General features: G+C 36.3%; 8 protein-coding genes across 8 annotated transcripts; 4 read left to right on the top strand and 4 right to left on the bottom strand.

Moving 5' to 3' along the window:
• Window positions 1-66: 66 nt before the first annotated feature.
• BMR1_01G00915 (transcription elongation factor S-II) lies at window positions 67-956 on the top strand (the record flags this gene model as incomplete). The annotated part of the gene is made up of 2 exons (XM_012791800.2): window positions 67-132; window positions 153-956. The coding sequence occupies 2 exons, from the start codon at window positions 67-69 to the stop codon at window positions 954-956; spliced, it is 870 nt and encodes a 289-aa protein (XP_012647254.2).
• Window positions 957-1,280: 324 nt separating this feature from the next.
• BMR1_01G00910 (Choline/ethanolamine kinase) lies at window positions 1,281-2,781 on the bottom strand (the record flags this gene model as incomplete). Its single annotated transcript, XM_021481849.1, has 6 exons — window positions 1,281-1,428; window positions 1,508-1,815; window positions 1,837-2,103; window positions 2,127-2,216; window positions 2,237-2,656; window positions 2,677-2,781. The coding sequence occupies 6 exons, from the start codon at window positions 2,779-2,781 to the stop codon at window positions 1,281-1,283; spliced, it is 1,338 nt and encodes a 445-aa protein (XP_021337332.1).
• BMR1_01G00900 (hypothetical protein) lies at window positions 2,919-4,869 on the top strand (the record flags this gene model as incomplete). Its single annotated transcript, XM_021481842.1, has 3 exons — window positions 2,919-3,004; window positions 3,026-3,435; window positions 3,524-4,869. The coding sequence occupies 3 exons, from the start codon at window positions 2,919-2,921 to the stop codon at window positions 4,867-4,869; spliced, it is 1,842 nt and encodes a 613-aa protein (XP_021337331.1).
• Window positions 4,870-4,952: 83 nt separating this feature from the next.
• BMR1_01G00895 (Uncharacterized WD repeat-containing protein C25H1.08c) lies at window positions 4,953-6,436 on the bottom strand (the record flags this gene model as incomplete). The annotated part of the gene is made up of 4 exons (XM_021481837.1): window positions 4,953-5,197; window positions 5,431-6,096; window positions 6,146-6,296; window positions 6,317-6,436. The coding sequence occupies 4 exons, from the start codon at window positions 6,434-6,436 to the stop codon at window positions 4,953-4,955; spliced, it is 1,182 nt and encodes a 393-aa protein (XP_021337330.1).
• On the top strand, window positions 6,779-11,402 carry BMR1_01G00890 (ATP-dependent RNA helicase DHX8/PRP22; the record flags this gene model as incomplete). The annotated part of the gene is made up of 16 exons (XM_021481828.1): window positions 6,779-6,856; window positions 6,878-7,162; window positions 7,239-7,614; window positions 7,638-7,740; window positions 7,820-7,986; window positions 8,216-8,623; window positions 8,714-8,985; window positions 9,006-9,062; window positions 9,252-9,380; window positions 9,401-9,716; window positions 9,765-9,899; window positions 9,921-10,093; window positions 10,409-10,756; window positions 10,900-11,126; window positions 11,147-11,264; window positions 11,286-11,402. 16 exons carry the CDS (start codon window positions 6,779-6,781, stop codon window positions 11,400-11,402), a joined length of 3,309 nt encoding a protein of 1,102 aa, XP_021337329.1.
• A 30-nt stretch (window positions 11,403-11,432) lies between these two features.
• On the bottom strand, window positions 11,433-11,958 carry BMR1_01G00886 (Ca2+-transporting ATPase; the record flags this gene model as incomplete). The annotated part of the gene is made up of 4 exons (XM_021481822.1): window positions 11,433-11,648; window positions 11,669-11,774; window positions 11,819-11,927; window positions 11,949-11,958. The coding sequence occupies 4 exons, from the start codon at window positions 11,956-11,958 to the stop codon at window positions 11,433-11,435; spliced, it is 441 nt and encodes a 146-aa protein (XP_021337328.1).
• Window positions 11,959-13,140: 1,182 nt separating this feature from the next.
• BMR1_01G00885 (Cation transporting ATPase C-terminus) lies at window positions 13,141-16,901 on the bottom strand (the record flags this gene model as incomplete). Its single annotated transcript, XM_021481816.1, has 4 exons — window positions 13,141-13,515; window positions 14,255-14,355; window positions 14,377-14,577; window positions 14,600-16,901. 4 exons carry the CDS (start codon window positions 16,899-16,901, stop codon window positions 13,141-13,143), a joined length of 2,979 nt encoding a protein of 992 aa, XP_021337327.1.
• Window positions 16,902-17,210: 309 nt separating this feature from the next.
• Window positions 17,211-19,086, top strand: BMR1_01G00880 (tRNA (guanine-N2-)-methyltransferase; the record flags this gene model as incomplete). The annotated part of the gene is made up of 7 exons (XM_021481810.1): window positions 17,211-17,406; window positions 17,428-17,983; window positions 18,008-18,161; window positions 18,240-18,536; window positions 18,609-18,700; window positions 18,721-18,882; window positions 18,939-19,086. The coding sequence occupies 7 exons, from the start codon at window positions 17,211-17,213 to the stop codon at window positions 19,084-19,086; spliced, it is 1,605 nt and encodes a 534-aa protein (XP_021337326.1).
• Between the last annotated feature and the right edge of the window lie 369 nt (window positions 19,087-19,455).

The raw sequence follows: 19,455 nt of genomic DNA, 5'->3' as shown, positions 1-19,455 counted from the left end.
TAAAATGGATAATATATATTTCAAAAAATTGTCATGTATAATTTGTATGATTACACTATCATCCCCATGCTGGATACGCTTCTCAATGCCAAGTCAACCTTCGATTCATTTTTGGAATCTGTGAAGACACAGGTACAAAAAATTCAATACAGGAGGAATCTTACGACAGTTTGATAGACTCAATATCTTCGACATTGAGTTCGATAGCAAATTTAGAAGTAACACGGGAAATATTGACTGAGACAAAAGTTGGTGTATCTGTACAGAAAATCGCAAAAGAAAAAATCTATCCGATAAGTGAGCAAGCAGAAAACGTGATTGCTGGATGGAAAAAGGCTTTAGACAATCAAAAGAATAGAAATATAGTGTCACCCCCTGAAAAAATAAGGCATGTAGAACAATCAGCCACTATCAATGATTACTCAGGGCCATTGACAAACGATCCATCCAGAAATAAAGCACTTAGCATTTTATATAAAGCTTTTTTGAAAGGGTTTCCCCAAAATTCGCCACAACCGTCCAATAAAGTTGCATCGGAATTAATATACAACTTGGAACAACATGTATTTGAGTCTTTCCATGAGAAGAGATTATATGCACAACAAATTAAATCTATCAGGTTCAACTTGCAAGACAACAACAATACACAATTGAACTACAATCTCCATGTGGGCGAGATTACTCCTCAACAATTAGCGACGATGGCTCCGCAGGATATGGCTTCGGAAAAGTTGAAGAGGAAGAGAGAAATGGTACTGAAGGAGAGCATGCTGGCTTGCCAATCCGATTGGGCTGTGAAAAATATCCTTCTTTCTAGCAAAACTCCGGGCCAATTCACTTGTTTCAAATGTAAACAAAGCAAAACTGTTTATACACAGGTTCAAACTAGGTCTAGTGATGAACCTATGACAACCTTCGTCACATGTTTGGTCTGTCAAAACAGGTGGAAGTTTTAGCCACACATCAATTTTGTTAAATAATATAATTATTTTCATAATTCATAATCACCCAATTACTCAAACGGGTTATCAATTAGTCGTTCAATCATTTAATTACATACCTAGCCCCTTTACAGCTATTAAAATCGATGTGTTAGTATATACATAATACGCATGTTTAGTCACATATTAAACGTAAACTACATATAATTTAACCATGACTTAATTTCCAAATTACCACTTATTTAGGTATGAAATTAACTAGATAAATAAATTAAATGTACTCGTAAATTAATTATCAAATGGAATAGTTGAATGTGTATATTAAAATATACATACCATTCAGGAATTCCCGCGTTTAGCCTTTTCAAGGTATTGAATAAAGTCAGATTCAAGTGTATCCTTCGCCTTAATATACATCGAAAACCTCTCGTTTGCATATTTTATAAAGTCTAAAGGCTGTTTTTTTTCCATAGGGGCAGCAGAAGCCCTGCATTAAAATATTAGTTCATAATTTCCAAATATTTTGCATTTACAAATGGCAAATAAAATATTGTGAAAATTATTACCTTAAAACACTCCAAAATCCCCAATACAAGTGAAGACCAAGGGTTAGTATATCGACACAATGTATAAAATCATCCACAACTTCACTATAAGCATCCACTTTGGATTCTTGCATATTGGAAATATAAAAAGCGACAAATTCTCTCTTAATGTTGTCATCCATGTGTTTTTCGTAGCATATTTTGTATTTCGAAGGCGATTCTGAAGAATAATCAATCATAGATTCAACTATCACATTTCCAATGTCACAACCCACGTAGTTAAATCCAGAGTATTCGAAATCAACCAATCTAAGCCTCCCCTTTAGATCCTTAGTGGAAAGATTACCTACCATCATTATATTATTCTCATGTACATCATTATGACAGAATCCCAGATTGAAAGCTAAAGACTTGTGTGTCTTAACGTAATTCTTGAGTGCTTCACAATAAATATTCTTTTCCTCAACCCACCTATGCAAATTGACCCTTTTTTGATTAATCAAGGGCCCCCTTAATGATCCGTTAGACCAGCGATTAAGGTAACGAATCAATGATGGATTTCTGTCCCAATGGAAAGGAGCAACTTTAGTATGCAATTTTCTATGCATTACAGAGATCTGTGTAACTATTAAAAGCTTACAAGCTCTGCCACACTCTTAAGAATGCTTATATCCTGTAATTGATCATAGGTTAGTACATTGCCATCAATCCATTCCTCAATCCTGCCACCCTAAATGAGCTATACCATACATAAGTGTAAGCTATTAGCTTTGGCCCCAATTTACACTTAGCTAGCATTTCAAAAACTTCACTTTCAAATGAATTATCATACAGTTCATATGCCTTTTGGCTGTATATCCGAAAGAATACTTTCCGTACGTTGACAGACTCAACATTTTTGTGAACTTCCACAGAAAAAAGTGTACTGCTAGTGCCAAGAGTGATAGCATTTACATTTAAATTGGTTTTGGAGAGGTGGTTCCAGCCTTTAATGTTATTGATGCAAACATTTGCGATAGAGTCAATGCTATAATTACCCTTATCATCTAGTTCCAATCGAATGTCATCATAACTATGCTTTCCGCTTGGAATTATGTCTTTGGTTGGAGATGCATTGGAATCGACAGTTTTCAAGTCCTGTGCCTCAAAAAGTTTGCATTCATCCGAGGTCTCTATATGAGTTTATTTACCCCCTCATTTTTATTTTCCAAATCAAAGCCGTCTTCTACGTCAGACAAAAGTCGTATCGGTGTGAATTCGTCAGATAAGATATTATACCCAAGTTCATTATCCATCTCTTACTTAACCCACCACAAAATGGTAATAGTGCTATTATCGAGTCCCACACCTGATTACGGTAAAATGCAATGAAATTCCAGAAATTATATAAATGACAACTAGAAAAAATTAAAATTGCAACAGATGCTGTGATATGGACTACAGGGCTGATGTTCAACCGGATAGCAGCAGAAAATTGAAACTTTACAAGAGGATAGTGCCGAATGTTAGATATAAAAGGTACGCAACTAGTTAATTTAGATACCCATTCATAGTTGGTATTAAAAATGGCTCTAGTTCTAGCGTTTTGAAAGAATTAGAAAGGGCAACCGGAATACAGAATTTAACATACGAATCACATAAGGTGGCGAACAAACGGTATTATGAGGAACTTCCATATGAAAACATTATTAAAAGAGTTCCTTTACCTCCCGCTTATGAGTTTGAACCCAGACCATGGATTGAGTATGTAGCATTTAAATCACTAGAAGTTGCCAAAGTGGGCCATTGTATTGATATCTGGGGCCTCAAAACATATCCAAATGAAGCAATAAATGTGTTATCTCATATGATTATCAACAGTGATTTTTTAACCAAAAGTCACAACACTTCTTACTCGAATGATTTCACTAATACTGTACTAGAGGGCTACTCTATCGACCATGTTAAGTGTAAGTGCTACAACATATCATATTTGTCAATCATTTAATTATGGGTCAAAAGTCAATTCGTTTATTATTGGCTAGAGTATTAATTTAGGTGCATTACTTGCTTCATTCTTCTTAGAGTGCAAATGCCACATCTGCGGCATTGAAAAATTCTTAAATGACGTCCTTGATGTTATCGACTCCAGGTTTACATCTGGAAGTTTCTGGAATATTTCAGGAAAAGCAAATCTATCCAAACCTGAAATATTTTCCGAGTTGAACACGTCTCCAGTGGTTTGGCATTGGCTATTCCAGTACATTAGACGGTTTGCCAGTGAAACCACACTCAATTTATTTGTAAAAAAGAGTAAACTTTCCAAATCCATCAATTGTTGGAATATCAATCTAATGTATTTCATAGAGATTGCCATTAGGAGACCTTTGGATAATGGGCGCTACAATATTGCCTATTCAGCAATCGATTACTTTTCCAGAAACGCTTTTTACCCAAATAATGGCAAACAAATTAAACCTGGTAAATCATTAACACCAAAAAACATATATATGCTAGCTTCACTGGCGAATTTGTCAAATCCTAATTACAATAGGGAAATAATGAATTCAATACTTGCAATAGTTGACACTATCGACACTGTCGATTTTGAGTTTGAAGATATTAATTATGCGAATATTTTAAACAACTTTTCAGGGATCCCCATTGGAATAGCTACTTTTGCCATTGTAGACTCAATACTCACTTTTAACAACAATTTATCACTATTACTTCTAATTGCATTGTTGATCTCCACAAATATACAAAACAAGAACGTATGGAAGAAATTACTGAGCGTGTGCGTAAGTGATAAGACAGCTAAAAAGGTATTCAAGACAAAATTTGTCGCAGAGGATCATGAAATGTGGATTACTTATGCTAGAAATCCACACACTCCGTATCTAAAACGGAGGATGGTATTTAAAAATCACAAAAAAATACCAAGCGATGCCAGTTTTCCATTTACTATTATTGATGGGGGTAAATTGTTAGATATTGTAAAATACTTCAAGAACACGATAAAGGAATTTACACCTACTCCTTGGTGCAACCATAAGATATCACATTTATTGAATGAATTGTTGAAGAGATGGGAACGGACCTGTAGTGACGATATATCCCTAACTTTCCCCTTCCTAGAAATTGTAAAATCTTCTATTGGACAAGCTGATGAAAATATCACATTATCCCTCTTTAAATATTGTAGTTTGGATTCATCGAACTCTGACCTATTTAACAGCATATCAAAATCGCACCGGGAAACCCAATTGACATTATTTCATTGCCTATTAGCTAGTGGAAGTGAGGAAGATTTGTTGAAAAAAGTAGATGAGATTATAAACTACGGAATTCACACCGATGTGGATGTTTTACTGCAGAAAATCGCATCGCTGGGTATAAATTAAACGCCCTGTTTTTTGTACTATAGTTATCCATTGATTCAATTTTACATTGGTTAACAAAAGTATATTTTAGATAAAATCACTAGTTAGGTTTTGAGCAGCCACATTCTGGCACTGCCATCATGACCTACACTGGCAATTAGCAATTCAGTTTGTGAAATCATTTTGATTGACATGTCCATTAAAGGGCCAGTATGAGGCCTTCGTTTAACTAGCACATTCCCATTAAAACAGTTAAATACGCAGATTGAACCGTCGGTATAGCCAACAATTAATATATACGCTGATGGATGCCAGAATGTCATTGTCACTCCAGCCTCACCTCCAAGTTCTACATAACAAATGTTATATTAAGCACAATGAAAATGTATATATACATCAACTTAACTATTTATCAACACAATAGATGACTATCAGTGCAATTGAATAATTTGGTATTGCGTATTAATATCATATGAATACATTAAATTAATTGTCCAAAAGTTTCGTATTTAAATATATGAAAAATATATAGCACCAGTGCCTTATTATTTGTTGATAAGAAAATAAATATAATTAACTAACCTTCAATATGCGATATTTTAACCCCTGAATCCAAATTCCACAAAAAAATTGAGCCATCGAAACTGGACGATGCGATAATTTTATCTTTCACACCCGAGGGGCAATAGGAGATAGATTCTATCGAATCGTAGTGAAATTGGTAGACCTTTTCCACAACTTTTTTTGTGGGATTTACTAAGAAGATTTTACCATTACTTTGACCAACAACCAATACGCCATTGCAGTATTCTATGGTTTGAGAGGAAACACCTGATATTTCATGTATTGATACATTTGCACACTTATTGTTTGTTGTGAGATTAGACCAAATCTGCACTTTCCCATCCTGACACGCTACTGCAACACCGAAATTAAAGAAAAAAGTACCAGCCAATGGCATATTTGATCCAAAAAGCACGTATATGCTATTCTCGTACCAACACCAAATATTAGGGTCGCCACCTATTACCAACAGTAGATTCTTTTCCTGATGCCACCTCATGTACTCGATAAATCCAGGTCCTTCAAATTCATTGTATTTTAAATAGTCATTTATATCATTTTTGGTAGACATAATTGTTACATGCCCATCCATTACCGCATATGCTAGATAATTTCCATCTGATGAATATCTTACTACAGAAACAGTTTCACTAGCCTCAATCTCCCTAGTACAAGCTTCTTTGCCTATTTCAATTCTGAGCTTATAAAATTTACAATCAAAACTGTATCTTACCTTCTTGCAGGGAGAAAATGATACATTTGTCGTTACAGCCACCCATGGCTAAATGAGATATATTTGGGAATTTAGGGTGGAATTGGATGGAGCAGAGCACCTTTCTGCAATTGAAAAACCAAGCAAAATTTTCGACACTTTCTGAATCAATCTAAATCATAAAATACATACGCGGTCTTCCTCACTAAATGAGGGATTGCTATCTTCTTCCACAAATTGTTCATAATCTATTTCGTAGACATCGTCATCAATTTCATTTATCCCATCAGAAAGATCATTAATATCATCCATTTTAATACAATTTCATTGCAATATGTACTGGCACAACAATATATAAATTAACCAGTTGCCAATTCGGTACCAAGTTACTTTGATACAATAGGATATATTAGGAAAGTAATAATTTAATATATTTTAAATGCATATTTACAAAAAATATGATTCAAAAATTTGCATCAACGCTTCAAATTAATTACAGTACTCTTAAGACATATGGATAATTCCCCACGGTTACCACTTCAGTCTTTATAGTGACGAATCTTTGTGGGATATACTGGATTTTTATCACACAATTTATAATAATATGTATAAAAAACTACAAATACACATTAGAAAGAAATAAAATCAACAACGATGGAGGAATTGGAAAGATTGAGCGTCATAGCAAAAATAACCGCGGAATTTCGCAATCATTTGGACATAGATTCTCCAGTATTTATCTTTTTGATTTAGGATTTAGCTGAATTTGCAATATTCCTAGCAGAATCCTCAAAGAATCAGTTGGAATTTCATAACAAACTGTTGCAGAATGGCGCTGCCATAACCTCTCAATTCTCAGACCATTTGTTCAATATTATACAAAATTTGGCACCTAATAAATCTGCCAGTGATAGAATTGCTAAGAAAAAGAATCTAGATTTGGCGACGTCTGCAGTTACTGGATCCTTTCCTGCGTTATCGGTGAAAAATAGTGAATTGAATCGGCCTGAGTTACTCCCACCGGAAGTTAGGCTGGAGGTATGTAAATTAATTATATTTATATTTGATAAATTTATGATTTCTCAATGATTTAATACTATCGACTAATTTATAGGGTGAAATATCCAGAAGGGCACTTGAATTACTTCAAAGGGAAGAGGGATACAAAGAATCCTCTAGTAACAGTAGTAGAGATGGGAAAATTTCACGCAATCCAAAATTGACAAAATTTGGCATATATCGCGGGACAGTATCTAAAATAATGGATTATGGCATATTTATTACTTTCCAGACTAGTGAAGGACAGAAACAAGGTCTGGCTCATATATCAGATATTAAGAAGGAACGAAATAAGGATATCGTCAATTTGTTTAGAAGAGGTGATTCTGTGTGGGTTAAAGTTTTGACTATTGCCGGGAACAAGATTAGTTTGTCAATGAAAGATGTGGATCAGGTCTCGGGTTATGACCTAGCCCCCAAACTTATTACAGGTAATACTTGACTAATTCTTTAGATGAAAAAATAACTAATAGTCAGCCTATAACTGGAGTTAGACCGGATGAACCCTTTTTGAACGAAAATGAGGGGCCCATTGCATATGATAGTAGGAAGAGGAGGTTAGTAGATACAATATGTTAATCGTTTGCTGAAAATACTGTCACATTTTTTGCAAATATAATATCTTCTATGACATAGACTGCAAACAGATTTGGAATTATGGGAACAAAAACAATTATGTGCCAGTGGAATGGTTAAACGTACTGAAGATATGGTACAGGGGGATTTTGAAGAGAAATTGCAGGTCGAAATTGAACTTGTTGAACAAGAACCTACGTTTTTGAAGGGGCAAACTATTAGAGCGGGTATGTTTTTTTATTTTACACTTTCTGCAATAATTGGATATGGTTTAGTTACCACTACCCATATGATTTATACTATATATTATTTTTATGTTGTGCCTATTATGAATTGTTACCATTCATTAGTATTGATTAATTAAATACAAATGATTACATATTCAAATCAAATATCAACGATTAAATTGAATAAACTTCTAGTTTTAAGGTATATTTGATGTAATTATTAACACAGGAGTTGAGTTATCGCCAATTCGTATTGTGGCAAATCCTGATGGCTCAATGTCCAGGGCCATATCCACCAGCGCCATTTTATCCAAGGAAAGGAAACAACTCAAGTTAGCTCAGGAAGAAGCACTACTTGAATCAATCCCTAAAGACATGTCTAGACCATGGGAAGACCCTAATCCCGAGGCTGGGGAGAGGACGATAGCTCAGGCGCTTAAAGGCATAAGTCATTCATCTAGCGACCAACCGGAGTGGAAGCAGATGTATTTGGGTAAATCAGTGTATTGTGGCAAAAAATCTACACAATCAATTGCCAAACAGAGGGAGAGTTTGCCAATATATAAATTAAGGAATGATTTATTGGCTGCAATAAAGGACAATCAGATACTCGTAGTAATTGGTGAAACGGGTAGTGGTAAGCACCAGTTTTTCATTGAGCAATTTAAAATTTAGAAAAAATTACAATATTTTCTAAATTTATTTTTACACTATATTGGTAACATAGGTAAAACAACACAAATACCTCATTATATGGCCGAAGCAGGTTACTGCAAACACGGAATGGTTGGAATTACACAACCGCGTCGCGTCGCAGCAATTAGTGTTGCCAAACGTGTAGCCGAAGAGTTTGGTTGTAGATTAGGCGAGGAAGTTGGTTATGCAATTAGATTTGAAGACTGTACGAGTAAAGATACAATCATAAAATTCATGACTGATGGGATGTTGCTCAGGGAAGCACTAGCAGATCCCAATTTATCTAAATATTCAATGATTATGGTAAATTACTAGTTATGCAGTTAGATGAAGCACACGAGCGTACAATTGCCACTGACGTATTATTTTCACTTTTGAAAGTAAGATTATATTTTTTAAAATTAAAAGCACAATTTTTCAAAAATTATATTTACACATTGAAAAAATGACTCAAAATGACCACAGTGCACTAGAGCATTGTGGACAGGTACGGGTCTAAAATTATTTGTTTAAATAATTTTGTTAAAAAAGATGTTTAACAAAATAGTGATCAAACATACATAACTCAGGAATGTACAAAAAATCGCAAAGATTTCAAACTCATTGTGACATCAGCCACTCTTGAAGCGGAGAAGTTTTCCGCCTACTTTTTTAATTCAAATATTTTCTCCATCCCAGGTCGCACTTTTCCCGTCGAAGTAATACACACTTTACTCAGATTTTGCATGCCAAGGAACAGGATAGCGATTACATCGAAGCATCCATAGTTACTGTATTAAATATACACCTAAACGAACATGCCGGGGATATACTACTATTTCTAACTGGCCAGGAAGATATCGATACTGCTTGTCGAACTTTGCATGAGAGGATGAAGAAGCTGGAGTCAATGTCACCACCGCCACTAATAATCCTACCAGTCTATTCAGCTCTGCCAAGTGAAATGCAATCAGTTATTTTTGAACCGGCTCCCCCTGGGTGTAGGAAATGCGTAGTAGCAACAAATATTGCAGAAGCATCTCTCACGATTGATGGTATACATAGCTCTTTACATGATTTATTGTCATCCGTTATTCATGTAGGCATATTTTTCGTCATTGACCCTGGATTTTCCAAGATAAAAAAGTATAACCCTAGGACAGGGATGGATGCCCTGGTAATCGTACCCATTTCCCAGGCCAATGCAAAACAGAGGAGCGGTAGGGCAGGGAGAACGGGTATTTAAATGTTTGACTTAGGCCCTGGGAAATGTTACCGATTATACACTGAGCATGCTTATCACACGGAAATGTTACCTACCCCTATACCAGAAATACAACGAACAAATTTGGCAAATGTTGTACTGCTTCTTAAGGCTATGGGAATTAATGATTTCATAAATTTCGACTTTATGGACAAGCCACCAGTGGAAGTAAGTATTGTAATATTGAAGAAATCTGGATAGTTTTTAAAGTATCCATAATACAATTCGACACATTGTGACATTTTATGAATTGTTGAATCACTATCAATAATTCATAAAAGAGTACTATAAACATTAAAACTTTAATAAATGTTGTTCATAAATGTCAAATCATATCCTCAAGATAATACTGTCCACTATTAAAAATTATATATAATTATTCGACTTTTTTCAAAGAAAAATCAACTATCTTAGTTATAAAAATGAATCGCTATATAAACATTAATTAAATTAAAAATTCCAAAAAAGCTATAACTAATGTAGACACTAATTGATGCATTGGACAACTTGTACCACCTAGGAGCACTAGATGACGATGGGCTGCTTACTAGATTGGGAAGAAAAATGGCCGAATTCCCAATGGAACCTAATCTATCAAAAATGTTATTAACTTCAGTAGATCTTAAGTGCTCGGATGAAATAATAACCATAGTATCAATGCTTTCGGTGCAAAACATATTTTACAGGCCTCAAGACAAGCAAGCGCTGTCAGATCAGAAGAAGCACAAGTTCAATCAACCGGAGGGTGATCATATTACTTATCTACAAGTATATAGATCGTGGTCCAATAACCGATTTTCGACTCTGTGGTGCCACGAGAATTTTATACAGGTATGAATAACACATATAATAAGCTCCAATGCCTATTATTAACTATCCAAACCCACATTATTTCCAATACAATCAAAAAGCTGCGGCATGAATATATATATATATATGTACACACTATAAATGAGGCCCATTATATCATTTAGGGTCGGGCACTGAAAAGAGCGCAAGATGTCAGAAAACAATTAATATCCATCATGGATCGATACCGTTTGGACATCACATCCGCAGGCACAGATTATGGACGCATTTGCAAGGCCATTTGCGCCGGTTATTTTGGGCACGCCGCAAAAAGAGACGCACAAGAAGGGTATAAAACATTGCAAGATAATCAACAAGTATATATTCATCCATCATCTGCATTATACAACCGGTTTGCATAGTCTAATATAGAAACCCAGAATACATAGTCTACCACGAATTGGTATTAACCACCAAGGAATATATGAGAGATTCGACCCTGATTAAGCCTGAGTGGTTGGTAGAGTTGGCACCTACACTGTACAAGACGGTAAGAATAATATTTATCTAGGCCGACTTGAATAGGATCTCCAAGGCTAAGGCGAGGGAGAAAATTGAACCTTTATACAACAAGTTTGAGGAGAAGGATATGTGGAGGATTTCCAGAAGACAGGGTCAAATACAATAATCACACCACAGATTACAAGCTATTGCGTATTTACAACTGACCAGAATCCGGCAGCTGACCCGCCACTGTTATCGCATAACAACCCGGAATTAGATTGGATAAGTTGTTATATTTTGCCGCCCAGGATCTCTTGGGATTCATCACAGAGATGAGGCCTGAAAAATTAGCGCTGGTACAATCCAACATCCTCCTGCGATCTCCATCCATTTGCAAATGCGAGCAGTTACCGCATCCATTTTCATAAAACTACTTAAATGTGACCATACCTGTTCCTCCGAAAGTATTAGGCGACAGGAAATGCAAGCGCGTAATTTTATCACAACTTTATCATCCTGTAGTGAGTTTCCATCTTTTGCCCGTTTTATATAACCCCTATGTCAAAATATTTCGAGGCATTGCAATGGGCAGTAACCTACTTTGGAATGAGACCGTCAGATGGTTGATCGAACTCTTCATACTCATCCTGTGCAAATCCATTTTGCCCATTTTCAAAATTCTCAGATTTGCCGCTTCCACCCTCAGAATCTATATAATTGTAGTTCATACCTGACCCCATCCCTTTGATACATATATCCAATTGACACTAGCATCACAATAGTAGCACTATATATAAACTCTTGGTATTCAATTTACTTGTATATACGTTTACATCTCTTCTGTATGATATTTTTGTAAAATATACATATTTAAATCCCATTATTACATTTCCCCATCATAGAACAATTTATGCAATCATTTATCCACCAGCATGGTTATTTTATATATACTATTGTTATTATCTACACTAATTTGTCTCAACATATGAAATTTATATATATTCAAACAATTTGCTTGTGTATGTCATGACAAGTGTTGTTATGCATACTATGCACAGTTACATTTTATCATTTTACAATCAACGTCAACAGTTACTGATTTATGTCGTGTATGTTGAATCATCACATTTTTTTGATATATATATTTTAATTTTTCATGACTATTTTTTCGCTATGTGGATTAGCTATTCAATTATGGCGTTCGTAACGTTTAATCCGATTTTATCTTGTCCAAAACATTCATTTTAGTTGCTTGATCGCACATCAGATTATTAAATTTGACATTTAACCCTCAGTTTCTACTATTCCACGAATTGCTCCTTTTTTTAACTCAAAAATATAACTTCACATTATTAGTAGTATTAATGAATATCTTACTGGCAAAATTAGACTTAATCAAATGGTTTAATTATAATTACTAGAACCCATCATTTTAAAATTTCAATAGTCATATATCACTGCTCTTATGGATGTTATTATATTTTCAATAGTTCATCAGATCGTTAATATTAATTATCATATTAGTTAATCCATTACGCTATCCTGTTTATCGTATATGATATCAATCATATTAACAATTATATATAAATCAAGCTATTTATTAATTCTCTAACAACCAGTCTCATTAGATTACATTAGATACATTTAATTATTTATGTTAGACAACTTAGTTCATATCATCCGTGTTTCAGAGTAGAAGTTTGTATATCAACTTATAGTTTTATACCAACCTATATATTCTACTATAGTATATATATTAAATTATCAACAAAACATATTTTATCAGTTTGTTCCATAAATTAGTCTAATTATCAAATTGCCTACCAACGTTAGGATAAATGCTAAACAACGTTAGTTACAAACAAATCGAATTGGCCGATGAAAATTAAACATTAGTTAATAGTTACACAAATAATTAAATGTCAATCGTCCTTCTTATCATATGTGACGTAGCCAATTGAAAACCTGGCTAAGGCTCCCTCTATTGCATGTTCGATATGACCGCTCCAGGAATTCCTTGAAATAAATTTCAGCAATTCATCGATTAACACTACCGGAAAGGACCACCAAAAGACAGCAATCCAATCATAAATGTCAAGAGGAACAACGCCAAAAATACGTGCCAATGGGGGGGTGTATAAGACAAGGCAATGGATTGCAATGGACGACATCACGGCCATCACAAGGTAGGGGTTGGTCCAAGGAGGCATGGAAATCAGTGATGTTTGGTTTGATAGAGCATTACAGGCGTTGAGCATCTCTGTAATCACCAGCACTGTTAGCGACAATGTAGACGCCTGAATTATTACTGTGAAACATGTTTGTTTTTATTTTAAATGTTAATTATTTACACTAAACATTATTAAATTGCATTTAATAACTACAAATTCAATGAAGTAAATATATAAAATATCCATTATATAATCAATTGCTTCGGTCATGAAGACAAATTATCAAAATGGAAAATGTACAATTTAATCAATACTGCACGAATGCCATTCATATAAATTATACAAGAATGCTTCGCTTTAATTATTAAGCCATTCTGACTTATGTTTGCACTTTGTGACTGAAATTAAGGAGAAGAAAAGTATAGTGGGTCTAATTACTTTGATTGGGTTAATAAGTTATATCAACTTTGCACTCATAGATAATTAACAATCGCCACTGAAATAAGCGTGTACCCATCATTGTACAGGAAACTGACACCATATTGTCATAAATTTTCAATGATATCAAATCAATAGGGTTATAATCAAATGTGCAATTGTCATAGTTTCTTATCACAACAAGTACTTATCCTTTCATCAATCCCACTGGGTACAACATAATATCTTGATTCTTTGATCACATATATTGTCAGCACAATCAAAATTAAATGGCTCCCCGTGAATTATCGGCACGATAAAACCTCTAAGATGTTTAATCCAATCAGATTTAGAATCATAACTGGTTCAAATGGCATTACCAAGAGACAAACTATGTATCATTTTTATTTAACAACAAATATCTAATTACTATTTATGGATAAACTACCTTGTTCTTCCCCTGAGTAAAGTATGAGCAGGGGTCATTGGTCATGTAAGGGATGGTATTCGGAGAAAAATCATTCCAGCTTCTACACTCGCTCCAATTGGCTATATAACCGGATAGATTACCTAACTGATAGAAACTGACAAGGGTGTTGCTATCGTTCGGGCTTATGCCATATATATACCATTGGACGAATATACCTACAGTGGATATACCAACATAGATCCCAACCACGAGGTACCTGATCATGGTCCATATACCGATGAGCTTCTCGTTTCTTCCCCTTGGCGGTTTGGACATGACGAAAGGATCGGGAGGATTGAAACCTATATTAACGTACGTGATTACCCAAGGCAGTTGCTGGAGGGCCATCGGTCACCAGATTGACCCAAAGCAACTGCACAGGTACTAGACTATCAGGGATACCGAGAGCAGCGGTTAGAAATATGGATACCACCTCTCCCACATTGCTAGATATCAAATAGCGTATGAAGGCCTTCATGTTGTTATATATACATCTGCCCTCCTGCACGGCCGATACTATCGTGCTAAAATTGTCATCAGCCAAAATCATATCGGAGGCTTCCTTGGCTACCTCTGTGCCACTTATGCCCATTGAGATACCTATGTCAGCCTGCTTAAGCGCTGGTGCATCATTCACTCCGTCCCCAGTCATGGCAACTGTTTCGCCTAATGATTTGAGTATAGACACTATGTACTGTTTGTGCTTGGGTTCAGTGCGAGAAAAGATTGGGTTTCCCATCAGAACCCTCTCCTTCTCAGCGTGTGGCAACGATTCAAACTCTTTGCCAGTGAAGCTGTTGGTGAATGGGATATTGACTGACTTAGCAATAGCCTCAGCTGTTAGCTTGTTGTCACCGGTAATCATGATTACTTTAATGCCCGCATTCCTGCAAATCTCAATAGCTTCTTTTACACCCTTCCTAGGGGGATCATGGATTCCAACCATGCCCAAAAAAGTGAGTCCACATTCTATCTTGGCAAAGTAGGCGGGACTGTCTTCGCTGTTCTCAGAGCTTTTCATCCCTTCAGTATACATGGCATAATAATCTCCACCGTCCGTCTTCTCAGCAAATGCCAGGGTACGTAGGGCCGATTTAGCCATTATATCCACCTCCTCATGTAGTTTAGATTTGATCTGAGCAGTCAACTTTTCTACGCGATCTCCACACAAATAATGAGTGCAGCGGTCCAGTATACTTTCCGGCGCGCCCTTAGAGTAGATTATCTGTTTGCCCTCTGCAGTCTTGTTGATGGTGGACATCATCTTTCTATCCCGTGCAAACTCCAGTTCAGCCAACCTACTCTCACCATATTCCAGTCTCATGCCATTTTTTTGAGCCAGAATAATCAGCGCCCTTTCGGTGGGCTCGCCAAAATAGATAACTTCTTCACCACTTCCTTCTTCCTTATCACAATTATTGCACAGCACAGCACATTTTATCAACTTAGCATATCTAGCATCCAATTTTTCACCCTCTTTAGACTTTATAACACGGTCACCATCATCAATCCTAATTGCTGTTCTCACAGACATAACATTGGTGGTGAGTGTCCCAGTTTTATCTGAACATATCACAGTTGTGCACCCTAAAGTTTCAACAGAAGATAATTTGCGCACTATGGCATTCTGTTTTGCCATTTTCCTAGTTCCAAGCGCCAAACAGGTTGTAATTACCGCAGGTAACCCCTCAGGTATAGCGGCCACTGCGAGAGAAATAGCAATTTTGAAGTAATATATTGCGCCACCGAGAAAACTTCCATGTACAGGATCCGAGAAGTTCCTAAAGTTTATAACCCACACCAGCACACATATCACCGATATTATTTTGGATAGAAAAGCACCAAATTCATCAAGTTTCTCTTGCAATGGAGTGGAATCTTTCTCAGCAGCCGCCTCCATAACAGCTGATTGTATATTGCCAATCTCAGTGGACATACCAGTTGCCGTAACAATCGCAAGTGCATTACCCACAGAAACAGTTGTAGAACTGTAAATCATGTTCTTTCGTTCCTGAATCTCACATTCCTCCATGCCCTTCCCCAGAGCATTAGCATGCTTTGAACACAACGCGGACTCACCCGTTAGCTGCGATTGCTCCACAGAAAAACATGTAGAGTAGACCTTAATTAGCCTGCAGTCAGCAGGTACTTTGTTACCACCCACTACGGATACGATGTCCCCTGGCACCAGTTCACTAGTCTCTAGCATTTGCCATTTGCCTTCGCGCAAACATTTGGCATTCTGTGGTTGCAACTTCTTCAAGGCATCCAATGCTTTCTCAGCATCACATTCCTGCCACACACCAATGAAAGCGTTCAACACTAGTATCACCATTATCACTATAGGCTCTACGTAGGCTGATACACCGCCACCCTCCCCCTCTAGCAGCGTTAGCACAAATGAAAATACTGCTGCACCCAAAAGAATCCTCACCAACAAATCCTCAAACTGAGCATATATAAGTTCATAGAGCGACAAACCCTTAGATTGATGCAACACATGATAACCATATTTTTCCCTCCTCTCACTAACTTGTTTCTGAGAGAGACCCTGGCCAATATCCACGGAAAACTTATCAAGAATATCCTCTACACTTAGGGTGTGTGGACAAGATGGCAACTCCATATGGTTTCCCCACTACGCCAGACCGGACTACCCACAGAAGCTGTCATTACAACTTATATGAACTACTAAATTAGCCCTTCCAAAACAAAAATTTCAGAAAGTATAGCCAAATTACAGCAAAGCTACGATACTAATTCCATACACATGATTTGTTAAATGCAGTCAAGATTTTTTTTTCTTACCTTTAACCCACAATCAACCCAACCAAAGCTAGAGCTAGAACTTTGGCTAACATTTTGGCTATCATTTTTGTTAATTGTTGCTAATATTTAAACCTTTGAAATACAAAATATCCCATAACACTTCAAAATGGACCAACAGACAGATTACATAGAAGAAGGTGCTGTCAAAGTGTACAAGTCGGTAAATGGCCAAGCAATCTTCTACAATAATGCCCAGGTATTTAACCGAGACATATCCACTCTATCCATTGCCGCCTTTTCAAAATTTGTCAACCTACCAAACTCTACTGGGTTCAAAGTCCTAGAACTATTTGGTGCCACGGGTATACTTGCCATTAATTTAGGTATAAGGGGCATAAGATATGCAAAGGAACTTGGTACAATCGTAGAAAAGGTTCTAATAAACGACTTGGATGAGAACTCAGCCAATGCAGCGCTTAACAACATCTCATTAAATGGAGTAGATTCCAAGTGCTGTGTTACTTGCATGGACGCAAATCTGCTATCTCATTTACTATCACCACCTCCGCAAATAGACAAAATACTAACGACAAATCCATACCGTTCCTGTACCGGCTATGAATACAAGGCGGCAGATGGCGTCCTTGATAAACTTGTAAGCGAGTGGTCCAACAATACATCGGCCTTTCTTAACAACTTCTCCCCTACACCAAATACAATTGTTAAATATCCTATTTTGTGCGATATTATCGACCTAGACCCATACTCCACCGCATCGCCCTATCTAGATGGCGCCCTTAAATGTGTTAGACATGGCGGGCTACTATGCATAACATCAACAGACATGCCGACGCTCTGTGGCAACAACCCCTGCGTTTCCTTTTACAAATACGGCGGAATTGCTCCAAAAGTCCCTTACTTCCATGAACTAGCCCTCAGGTATCAATATAACTACTAATATAGAATCTTACTACACGCGGTGTCCACTACGGCCAGTAAGTATAAACGAGTTGTTATACCTCTAATGAGCTTAAGTGTCGACTTTTACGTGCGTGTTTTTGTACAAGTTGTTGCAATTCCGGAGCAGTGCAAAGAGTTGGCCAATAAGACGGGTTTAGTAAGTATTTCCTGTTTGTATTAAAAGCAGTTTTTCAAATCTCAACACACCACTTTCTAACAAACACATATAATTTAGTGCTTCCACTGTGGCCAATGCGATTCATTTACTTGTATACCTATAGGAAATTATATTAATGGCAAGCAAAAGCCCTCTGTTTTACCGTCAGACTTTTCCGGCACCTGCAGCGAATGTGGAGGACACATTAAGATCCTGGGACCCATTTACATAGGGGAATTACACAATAAAGCCTTTGTAAATTTATGCCTAGAAGAGTGTTATGCCTTTGATAAACTTGATAAATCACTCAAAGTTTACCCGCACACTGTTACTATGGGTCCTAGGATAAGAGGCATACTCACGGCAATCATGGAAGTGAGTTGATTTTTTTTTTTAATATAATTTTTTGAAAAAACAAAAAATTTCAGTTATCAAATATTTACCCAGGAGCTTGTTGCCTCACAATCAATCTTCTACTATCACTTGCCCATGTTGTGCCAGAAGCACAAACTTTCAACTTTGACGCCTGTTAAAGTCAAGTAATTAAATACTTATCTAGACGCTGCTTACGCCACTTGGGCTACACGGCTAGCCACTTCCATAGGGAACCACAATCTATTAAAACAAATGCTCCATCGCACGTTTTGATGGATATCCTTAGGCACCACGCAAGAACAACACCTCCCAAAATATTGGATTCTTTTATCTCCAAGGATATTACGTATGGCACTAAGTGTATTTATATATATATATATATTCAATGTACGACTAATTTAGGACCCAGGGAATAAACTTAAACTTACCTATAAACCCATCGAATGATTTACGTAAGGTACTAAAGGTACCCCGGTGGCTTCCTAACCCTGAACCGAATTGGGGACCTAAAAAGGCGCATCGCATGAAGAAACACGTAGCGGCTAGTTGATTAAGAAAATGTATACAATTATTTTTTTCAATAATTGACTTTAATATGTACATTGAAAATTTATTGCCACACCCATCACTAATTGTTTACAATCGTTGGTTATATCTATGCTTCCCTAGCGCCGAGTCATTGGTCGTTTACCTCCTTAGAATAATTTGGTTTTGTGTAAAAATAAATTAGATCAACTATACCACTTCAATGTCACATATAACTTTACAATTACCATTTATCTTCCAAAACACATGGTCCTTGTGATATGAAGACTGCGAATATTAAACATAACATTATTAATTACTATTACATGCAAATACCCATCCCGAAAACACAAAAATCACACAAATAACATGTTTTATACATTATATAAACAAA

Source organism: Babesia microti, chromosome I, assembly GCF_000691945.2.
Source record: "Babesia microti strain RI chromosome I, complete genome".
NCBI lineage: Eukaryota > Apicomplexa > Aconoidasida > Piroplasmida > Babesiidae > Babesia > Babesia microti.
This window is presented reverse-complemented; position numbering and strand designations above follow the sequence as displayed.